This window comes from Mytilus trossulus, chromosome 2 (genome assembly GCF_036588685.1).
Source record: "Mytilus trossulus isolate FHL-02 chromosome 2, PNRI_Mtr1.1.1.hap1, whole genome shotgun sequence".
Taxonomy (NCBI): domain Eukaryota; kingdom Metazoa; phylum Mollusca; class Bivalvia; order Mytilida; family Mytilidae; genus Mytilus; species Mytilus trossulus.
The window spans coordinates 88700705-88712628 of NC_086374.1; the positions used below are offsets into that span (position 1 = coordinate 88700705).

Here is an 11924-nt window from a genome sequence, read left to right on the forward strand (position 1 = left end):
GTTTGATTATTTTGAAAATGTTCGGAAAAATTTGAAAGATTAAGGTCATTTTGAGGATAAAATCACTCTTTTTCATATTTGTATTTTATTATTATTGACTTATTGAAGCATTCTATGTGTGTTTATTATTTTATATTCATTTCTTGAACAAAGATGATCATTTAGTAACAAAAAAATACAAAATTGACCTGTATATGTTCGGATATGTATGTACTGAAGGATTAAAAAAAAAAAATCAAAAAATTCAAAAATGACCTTTTTTCAATCAAAATTTCCAAAAAAACAAAAAATATACCCTCTGGGATATTTTTGTCAATAATGCATTAGATGCAATATTACCAAGTGTATATATCAGTTTATGCCACAAAATCCGGAATAAAAAAAATTTTAACCATAAAGATGTGATTTTTTGTGAATTTTTTATTATCATGATTTCTGTTAAAACCTCAGATTTTTAAATTGAAAAATTTTATATAAGTTGAAACAATTTTCCAGTTATTCAAATGTTATTTTGTAACATTTATATATGTTATTGAATAGAAAAAGAAACAATGGCAATATGTTTTCAGGTTTTGTTACAATAAAAGTGGTAAAAACATGAAAAAAATTACTTTTCATTGAGCGTATTTGAAGTTTTTCAAGCAAATTCTGAGTTTCTTGTTTCCATGGCAACCAACACTTCAACTTTCTGAATGAGAGTTATGTTTGTTGTTAGTGCACCATAACAAACCCCTGAGGTAAAAATAAAGGAAATCCGGGAGTATGCATTTCTCATTTTCTTTGTAATTCTTTGATGCTTACAGAGAATGACTCTTAAATTACAAACTAACCAGGAGGAGTGACCCTAACATTTATAATTTTTATAAGTCTACAAAGTTTTTCAAGAACAATATGATTATTAGAGCTCATTAATTGTTAATATTTATAAATATTTGGACGAAGAGTACAATAGTATGATAACAACCTCTTTCTTTCTTGAGTAAGATCATTACATGACATAACATAATGATATTCATCACCTACGTCACTTGATTCGCAAAGATGGCACAACCTATCGTTTCTTGATATGTTATTCTACCTTTCTGTCTCGATAGGTAATCCCTGTTAGACTAGACCACTTTTTCCCCATAGACCCAATGTTAAAGCCGCCATTTTGTTTGGAGGAGGGAATTTTCGACAAGGGTCAAGTGGTCATTTTTTTAATTAGTAATATAAATAAGAAAATGTTGTGTTTTCTTAATCAATAATTAGTTGTGACAATTAATAATATAATTAGCAACATTGATTAAGTTTAATCAATATTTAGTGATGACAATGGTTCAAATCTAATTAATATTATCGATTTATATCTACACTTGTAGCGCAGGTAATAGGGTTTGACCAAATCAATTACACAAGATTAAACCTTTTTTTTTTGTTGATGAACAGTGGAAGAATAAACAGTATGTCATCTTTTCTGTTAAAACAATACGTATACCATTGTAAACAGCGGACGTATTCCAAAATATTTTCTTCTACATTGTCAAATTTTAAATGACCTACTAAATGAACCTTACATTCAATGTTTAAGGATTATGTACCCTTCTTAACAAGCAAAATACAAATCATTGTTTTTTCAATATTTCAATTCAAATATATACATATGATACACCAAAATGTTCCTCATAAAATATTCTACTCATTTGCATGGGTAATTTCGTTAGTTTCATCACCAAATGATCATATTTCCATAAAAAGTCACCAATTCTTGCAGAAAATCCACCATTGTCATTTCTTCACCAATTTATACAAAAAATTGTGAAAATCAAAGAATAAAACGTAAACAATATCATGCTAGTGTTTATTTGTGATAAATAAGTTTCATGAACTGACAAATTCAAATCATATAAAGGGTCTCTTGAAAAAAAAATGGAGTACAAATTTTATTGGAACTACTTTTTTAATACTAAAGTATGGAGTGTCATATTGATATAAATAAAAAGAAAATAATTTAAAATTCCTTAAACAAGTTTATTTATGTCTATTATACATATGTGTTATGTTAAATTGTTTTTGAAATATAGTTTCCATAATTTGGGCTATTGAAATTACTGAAAACCACAAAACAAAATTTCAAATACAAAAAGGGAGATAATGCACCTTAATGATAAAACAAAGATTGATGGAATTCATATATAAAGTGCTGTGTGATAATTACAATCTTATATTTTTTATTGGCTAACTTGAATATTGTAAAATGGTTTTAAAATCTTTGCATTTAAACTTTTTTTTTCTTTTAAATAAATAATTAAATCTACTGTTTTTGATAAATTTATTGAAAAAAATATATAATAGTCTTGATTGACAGGAGTTCAATAAGCGACAGGGGTAAGGTTGTCTGACCTCACTTTATTACACAAGTAAACATAGTGATAAAAATAACCCAATATTTTATATATCTAAAATATACAGTCAAAAAATTATGTTATAGGAACATGATAATCTATGTGTTCAGATATAAAGAATGTATTTCAAATAATTACATTTGTTCTTATTATGGAAACTTCAGTGAGTAATAAAAAACACAAAATATGATGTCTCTATATAAGTTTCATCACTATATATGGTTTAAATAAGAAGTATATACATGTATATTAAAATATGTAGGTCTCCAATTTTCAATAGTGAACATTACCGGTTTTCCAAAATCTTAAAAATGTATGTATAATATATAATTCACAAAGTCAAATATAAAACATGTATATATACATACAGTATCAATTACAAACCGTAGACTACTAGTAACTCTTTACTCTTCTACCTACATGTATGTGTCACACTTTTAAAAATCTCTAATGCAAGTTCAGTAATGTGTTCGAAATCCAATTACATTATCAAATTCAAAGTGAAATTTCAACAAAATTTTACAACAAAAAATTAAATCCAAATATAGCCTATATATGTAATAAATAATTTTAGATGATTTCCTTCAAAAAATTCTGAAAGTTTTTGAAAAACAAAATTCAAGTGACACAATCAATGTGTGTCTTACAATTTCAGTACCAATAAAAACAATACATTCAATGTCAATCAACTAATCAGTATATATGAAAAGTTTTACTAAATGATGTTTAATTATAAAGTAAAAATATACACCGGTATATACATACAGATCAGTTTAAAAGTAACATCTAATGTCAAATGGTAAACACTCAGGTGTATCAACATTTATGAGTATCTTATATTGGCAAATTAAAATCAATTCTTCATAGTCTTCTTCATTCATCAAAAACTTCTGATATTCCAGAAAAAACTTGGTGCCATTATAAAATTCTTGGTTTATAGGAGTTCCATAAAAAATAAATAAACCTGCAATAACAATAGCATATGATAAAATCTAAAATACTAATAAATAATTTGTGAGACTTTTCTTAATGCTTATATGTTTATATTTCTCTTTTATTTGTTTGTTTAATATTGTAGTTACATACCTTATGTTTCAAGAATTAAGTGAAATAAAAAAAGTCTAAAAACACAAGAGTAATACATGTATCAACAGAAAAATATGAAGGGTACAAAAGGAACCTATGTCTCTATAGTTAGAAAAGCATAATCAAATATTTATAGTCACATTATATCCAAATCATATAATGACTGAATAAAGGATGAGGAGAATTTAAAATAAAAGTCAACTGATGTAAATTTCTAGTGGATAGGTACATCTACATATTATATTTACTTTCATTTAAGAATTGAATGGTTTTTTTTGTAACGTTATTGGGGTGTAAAAGCATTGACCAAAGTACAATTTGTTCCACGCTTCAATCTAATTATGTGTGCATGGTCAACACTTTTACAACCCTATGAAGTTACAAAAAGAAGCATCCAATACTTATAATTACATTTTTAAGCTAGTGTGATCATGAAAACACAAACTTTATAATTGTTTTATTTAATTCACCTGTGCACTTTATTGTGGGACCACATGTTATCATGAATGAAGTTTCATTGAGTAATGCAATCGCTTAAGTAATTACATGTGATGTGCAGTAAGCCAGAATAAAGTATCATAATGAAAGAGGGACGAAACATACCAAAGGGACAGTCAAACTCATAAATCTCAAACAAACTGACAACGCCATGGCTAAAAATGAAAAAAAGACAAACAGAAAAACAATAGTACACATGACACAACATAGAAAACTAAAGAATAAACAACAGAAACCCCACCAAAAACTAGGGGTGATCTCAGGTGCTCCGGAAGGGTAAGCAGATTCTGCTCCACATGTGCCACCCGTCGTGTTGCTTATGTGATTACAAATCCGTTAAAAAGTCTAATTCGGTAGGTCACATTCATGAAAGGGACGGGGGTTGTAGTTACGACGTAAGGAACATATTCGATATCATTTGTGAAACGGTTATTCCATAACGGTCAACCAACTCGTAATGGCGTCCGTAAAATTTAAAATGAAACGTACATCTAATGTAATTATGTGTCCTTATAACTACAAAGTTTCATGTAGTTTCACCGGAGTGTCACTGACAAATTGTTGCAATTATATATCCTGAAAAAAATCTTAAATTCAAAGCGGCATAACTCCTAAAAGTTTGAATCTATAATTCGTGTTGATATGCAAATTTACATAATATGTCCATATAATCTTCAAATCATGATGAAATTCTTTTGTGTGGTATAAAAAGATTTGAACAACATGACAGATGGATGGGTGGGTCAAAAACACTATACTCTAGCAGTGTTTTTGAAGTGTGAATAAGTAATATATCCAGGCTGTTGTTAGGTGTAATACATACCTTACAAATCAATAAACTGCACTGATGACTCTCTGAAATCTTCAACTAAATGGTTCACTATACAACTGGAATCTTCACCATCATAAAGTATGTCATATTCTGCCAATCTTTCACCATCTTTTCCAGAAACTGCGGCTAAAACTGTTCCCTCATACCAAATTTCTTCTTCGTTAACCGTCCACTTGTGTTTGATTCTACGACCAACAAATTTAGTGTTCGAACACCTAAAATCATATCAATACTGTTGAATAATAGTCTTGTCTATGAAATCAATTTTTATACTATAGGTTGCAACACTTTTATATATTCTACAATGGCATTAGTATAGGGGGGGGGGGGGGGGGTGTTGTGATCTTATAAAACATGTTTAACAGAGTATTTGTGTCGCCTGGTCCAATGTTGCCTGGTCCAAGTTTAGTGTTTTTGAGTTGTTAGTCTTGTATTTTTATATTTGTTATTCATTTCTTTGTTTTGGAGTTTGGTGAACATGCATGAACAAGTACACTTTTTGTTAAATAGGGACCAGCTGAAACATTTCCCCTGGTGCATGAATTTGTGGCTGTGTTAAAGACCCATAAGTGGCCTACAGCAGTCTTCTCAATGGACAACTTGCTGTCCCAATGATACATTCGCAACATTCACAATATTTTATTCTGTAAGCAAACATTTTAATCAAATAGTAGCCTAAAACATGAAGACAGTTATACTCTTTAGAATTGATTTTGATTAATTACTTGAATGAGTATTTAAAGGTATATAATATGCATATTTTATACAGAAAATATGCATTGGTGAAATTTTTAGTTAATCTTGGGTTAGAGAGCAAGCACTGGATTCTAAAGGGTATACAAAATAAATTTTCGAAAGAGAATTTATACTTAAAATGAAAATTACATGTTTGACAAAACAAAAACAAAAATTTCTTGAAAATACAAAAAAGTGTAAACAGAACAAAAATATGCTATAAAAGAAAGAAAAGACAGCATTTCAACAATTTGTTTATCTTCAGTAGTATAACATTACAAATTCTTGTTATGCTTGGTATGAAGTTAGTGTCAGATTCAGTGGTTTTACTTTTTGGCTGCTGTGTTATGTTTTTTTTTCCATTAATTTTTGTACATTCTATGTATGTTAGTTTTCTTATTTGTATTGTTTTACATTTGTAAGTTTGGGCCCTTTCATGTATGGTGTATGAGGTTTGCTCATTGTTGACGGCTGAACAGTGAATTAAAGCTGTTAAGTCCTGTATCGTTTCATCTCTTGTGGAGAGTTTTCTCATTGACAATCATACCACATCTTCTTTTGTGTACACTCCTATTTGATAAAAAAAAAAATCATTTCATGAATAAAAGTTTCAAAACTGACTAAAGCTTGGAAATCTTTTAACATTATAGACACTTAAATAATTAGTAATTAGAATTCAAAAGTCTAGACACTTTTTAAGGGATCAGAAACTAAATGATAGAAACAGTTGAATCACAGCAGTTTTACAAAACATCTAGACAATTCTTAGAAGGAAATGAATGGAGAAGAAGCCAGGATTTAAAAATCAAAATGTGATTTTGAAAAACAACAAATAAATATTTTTTGCAATATTTACAGCTGATTTCCTAATGCTTGCAAAGTAAAACTTTGGTTGGCTTGCTTGCTTTGTGTGTATAGTTGTTTATGCAAGCTTTGAAAATAAGACTTTAAACAATATATATATTTTTATATTTGAATTTAAGTGTTTGTTATCCTAATATATTTGTACAATATACAATCAAAGCAAGCAAGTTAACCAAAGTTTTACTCTACATGCATTAGGAAATAAGCTGTTAAAAAAAAAAGGTTTTTTGTTTTAAGGTTAAAAATATAAATTTACCTCATTGATTTTTTTCTTTTACCAGTGTATTGTTCAGTTGTACTTGTAGATGGCTTAAGGATGTCTGCTGGTCATGTTTTTGAATTCTTGTCATATTTTCGATTTTCTCAGGTTTTATCCATCCAAATGTATTAAAAAAAATTTTACACGACACCCCACTTTTGTCTTTATAAATCTGTTCAATAGATCATTTCAGATTTAGTGATCCGGCGGCATGAAATCCTTGTTATTTTTTCTTGGTTTAAAGGGTAAAAAACAATTCCAATGTTAACAAATAGTAAAGTCTGAAGAAAACCCTTTTCCCGCCATTTTCTAAATGTCTCGTATTTTGAAAACTACACACGAGACTAATGATTTTATTACTTTATTTTGTTTAAATATCAAAGTTGTTTTCATGTTAAGCAACCACATGAAATCCTTGTTATTTTAAATTAGAGCAGCAGACATCCTTAATAATTGTTTTGCTGTTACTTGCATTCCTAGATGTAAAAAAGAAATCTCATATCATAAAAAGCTCATGCGTGTAATATTAAACAATTAAATGTGCAATACATCTTTTTTAAGCCAAAGTTTATATATTTGGGCCATTAACAGCTTTGTGATATAATTTGCTTCATTATTGGCATTGTTCATTGAAATCTTAACCATTGTTAATGTGAACTTTGGCCTTTTTGTCTGAAAACCTAACCAATATTTGTAGTCCAAACATTAATCTCAGTACACAGTTTTATTGCTTGATTAATGAATGTGAGGCCACGATTCGTACTTGATATCTTTATGACTGTAAGCCCCAGCATGCATAAATTTTGTCTGCATATGTATTCAATCTCTCATTCATTGTCTCTTTGACATATCTACATTTTGAGTGCTATACACCTCATTATAATTTCATTTTTGATATGAACACCTCTTCTATGTCATTTATGTGTATTAAAATGGAAATCATCCCAAACCCCATTAAGGCTGTCAGCTGTAATTTATATGAGGAGTTTATACTGTATCTTAATGATATCATTACTGATAGGGAAATATCTGTATTAATCATTATCTTATTGCTCTGGCATGTGAACTATTTTCCACTGAAAAAATATTGCTGGTTTCAAGTTGTATGCAGTATGGCTGCAAAAAATGTGATGGTTGCAATACATACAAAACATAAAAATGTTTCACCTAAATCCTTTTTTTTGTTGTCAACATTATTAAATAATAAATTTGAATGAAAAATGTAAAGACCAGACCAATGTTTTGTGGAATTATATTTTCTCAGATAGACAGTTATACCACAAGAACTATTGATAACTACATGTTGTTTAATACATGTATCAAGTTCAACTTTTTTTCTTTTTTTTTAAATTACCATAACAATAATAAACTGGTTAATTTAGTATTATGTATATCAAGCTTACATACATGTATCAAGCATTTGTCAATTATAAGTCCTTGTGAACTCTATATGCATGATAAGTATTGATTATAAATATATCTGATTACAAATATATACATCCATGACATTTCTTACTTAGAACTCTGGTTTTTGTTGGTTGTTGAATTGTCAGTATCCTTTCTTGTTGTAGTTTTTTTCTTGGCTACAGGTATTTTTCTTGGATTTCTTCTGTTTCTTGTACATGTTTTTTTCTTGGAAGTGTTGACTAAAAACTGCAAATAAATAAGATAACAAATTAAAATGATATTAAAATTAGTATCCTAAGTATGGAGAATATTAAGTTATTATCATAGATTTACTAGTGTAACTCAAATTGAAACACTTTGTATTTCTAGGGCAGCCAAATAAAAAAATACAACTTTCAAATTGCACATATGCAGGATTTATTTTCTCTTTAACACATTACTGAAGAGCTTCCATATATTTTTTTCTGCTTATTTCTGCTTACATTTATACATGTTATAGAATATTCTATGTAACTATTCAACTGCTAAGAGGGGGTAACTATATTCACATCTTGTGTTTTACAAAAGATATAACTGTCATGACTGTACTGCAATTTAAAAAAAAATATATATTTGAATACATGTTTAACATGTACATGTACATTTACTGACTAGATATAGGTAATTAAAAGTTCTATCAAACACCCACAATGTGATACATTTTATCATGAGTAAAACATGTTAAATTACTGTACCATGTCATGTCAAGTGTACATGTATTTATAAAGGATTCTCATAGCTGGTTACTTTTTATGTTACATGTATATTTTTGTTCTTCAGTTTAATATTTAATATAAAATTGAGAATAGAAATGGGGAATGTGTCAAAGAGACAACAACCCGACCAAAATAAAAAAACAACAGCAGAAGGTCACCAACAGGTCTTCAATGTAGCGAGAAATTCCCGCACCCGGAGGCGTCCTTCAGCTGGCCCCTAAACAAATATATACTAGTTCAGTGATAATGAACGCCATACTAATTTCCAAATTGTACACAAGAAACTAATATAAGAATAATACAAGACTATCAAAGGCCAGAGGCTCCTGACTTGGGACAGGCGCACAAATATATATACTGAAACTCTTTCCTATCAATTGATTAAGATCCGAGCCTATTTTGGATAAGAACCATTAGGATTTTAGCATGCAATTTATAAATTTGATAATAGTCATAGCAATTAATTAATTCCAATTTGAGAAAATAACATGAATAAGCAATATATGCCGTACCCAATCACCAGGTTCTCTAATTCCTGGACTTTTGTTGTAACGTGGTGCAGCTAATTCCGGTAATAATGCCAAAAAATAGAAAGCTTCTAATTTTGGAAGCATTGTATCATTCCAAAGAACCTCATCTCTGTATATCCTCTCTATGTGAATCTGATAAGGGCTAGTAGACCTTGCAATGAAGTCAAGCCAGGGTAGGCCAGATATATTCAAAAGGCCTTGACACTGAAAGTAATAGTTATGTTTCTTTTTCAACTGGACTTTTTCATCGGTATATTGTAAACAGAAATTTGACACTTTTTTCGTTGCTTGAATGAATGACATATTCTTTTTCTGCAGAATATTTTTAATTTCTATAACGCCCATTTCTCCATTTTCATTGACAAGTCCATCTGGACTGCAGGCTAGGAATTTGTGATTTTTGTCAATAATAAGTCCACTACTTTCAACGTTGACATTTACCCCAGATTCAGCTTTTTTCAAAATGTATTCATGAATTGAATTTCTTTCTTCTTGCAGTCCTTTAACTGTATAAGCATTTCCTTTGAAACCTGAATATAACAATTCTGAAACAAGTGGTTTAATTTTGAGTTTGGTATTTCGTTTAACAATTTTGCCAAAGTTAGAAGCTGTGAGTCTTTTTTTCTTTCTGTTTTCCAAACTTGAGAGTTAGATTGGGTTTTTGTTTGTCTTTCAATAGCCAATATCTGATCATGAGTCAGTTCAATATGCTGAGATATGTAATTATCTTTAAGTTGGTCAAGTTCTAATTTTTCTACATCTTTAGTTACTTCCATTGAGTCAGGACCATATTCATATCTTGCTTTTTTGGTGGTACTGTCAGTCCAGCTTTTCATTTTTCTTTTCCACCTCCTTGTTTTCTGTTCTGGTTTGTTTGTACAGTTTTTAGTGTTTATAAGATGTTTCTTTCGTCTATTGTATACTGTTTTAAAATAAAATCCTGCTTCATTGCCAGTTGTTTTAGACCAGACTTGGGGGGCCCACGCTGGACCTAGATTTTGTCTTGCAGCAGCTCCGTAGCATCGTGCGTGCCATGACCCACGATTACACAAGTTATAAAATTTACCCCCATCAAATTTACTTCTGACATGCATCCATGACTCTGCAATGTTTGTAGTATCATTTCCTACCAGTCGTTCACTTTTTGTAGCAAGTCTATTCAATAGGACTGTAATATCTGATAGCATTTGCTTGTCTAAGTCAGTATAAATTAAGTTGCTACTAAACCTTGATTCCTCTTGAGCTAATAAAGATGTACCTTCTGACCAAAGTAAGCTTTGACTTTCAAAAATGTCTGGAATGTCATTTGTACTTAAATTATCACTACTAGCTGTAGATGTTTCATTACGTTTCTCATTAGCTTTGCAGAAATTACTGCAGTTTTTGTGATTGCCAAATATGTGATGAACTGAATTTCTTATGTCATGTGTCAAAAGTTTTATAGCTGCAGATCGATTAGACTCCTTGGACCTCATTCTAATAGCACATCTAACTGCACTAACAATCTTTACTCTGGTTGTCTTGGTTAGCTTATTTTGACCCTTATAGTTTGGATTGTCATTTACCAGTTTTTCCAAATTTGAACGTAAACATTTGCAAGCATGATTTGAGCATTCCATTTTTGTCACAAATTTACCCCAAACAGGTACTTCTTCCTGAATTTTCGCATATACTGAGGAATCTCCATCTGCTATTAACTGCATATATCGCAAACCATGTACCTTTTCCGCCTGCTTGAATCCTTCAACTAATATGTCGCTTTCCATAGCCTGACTGGAGGCTGACCAATTCTTAAAACATACATGTTCTGGTGGTTCAGTTTGAGTATTTAATGCCCTGCTGCAGATATAACAGTATTTGTTTCGGACACCTATATATAAAATTTTGCCAGTTTGTTTACCAACTATAATTGCTACCCCACCTGAAGCATTATACGTGTGTTTGTGGGACCTTTTACTCCACCCACCATCAGTGATTACAGTTATGCTGGGTACACCTTCATTATAGTCATGATATTAGCCTATTATTTTTATCCTTATTTTGGTTAACAATTTCTAAATCATTTTGACTTCTGACATGATTTACATAGGAGTACCAAGAATAAATACCTGCATTATGTAAAGTTTTTGCCAAATTTAGTGTCTCTTTTAGTAAGGGACTAGTTTCTTCCCTTAATAGTCTATCATGAAAAAGAAGAGTTTATGAAATACTAATTTCAATCCGATTTTTCTTTTTTAATTCTTCAGAACGTTTATCGTAAAAGGCATCAGATATGGTTAGATTTTCATGTATATTTATCTATTTATGATTATTAGTTGGTATATACGAGAAATTACATATGCAGTAACTAAGATGAAAAAAAAATAAAAGTTTGGTATAAAAATAATATACACTGTCAATTTCATATTTGTTATTTGTAATACAATTATAAAAGAAATCAACGAGATTGAAAGTCTTTAACATCACTGGCTTTCACCCATGAATTAAACTTGGTTGGCCAATTTAACCATTTGATCTAATATTGTTTATAGGGTCCTCTTCCTTTTGTTTTTATAACTTTCTCAATCTTCCACA

The 11924-nt window shown here is 29.9% G+C and overlaps 1 protein-coding gene across 1 annotated transcript; it reads right to left on the bottom strand.

Moving 5' to 3' along the window:
• Nucleotides 1-2748: 2748 nt before the first annotated feature.
• Nucleotides 2749-9995, bottom strand: LOC134708283 (uncharacterized). Its single transcript, XM_063568702.1, has 4 exons — nucleotides 9333-9995; nucleotides 8175-8311; nucleotides 4792-5015; nucleotides 2749-3348 (listed from the first exon to the last, which is right to left on the bottom strand). The coding sequence occupies exons 1-3, from the start codon at nucleotides 9693-9695 to the stop codon at nucleotides 4793-4795; spliced, it is 723 nt and encodes a 240-aa protein (XP_063424772.1). The 5' UTR covers nucleotides 9696-9995; the 3' UTR covers nucleotides 2749-3348; nucleotide 4792.
• Nucleotides 9996-11924: the final 1929 nt, after the last annotated feature.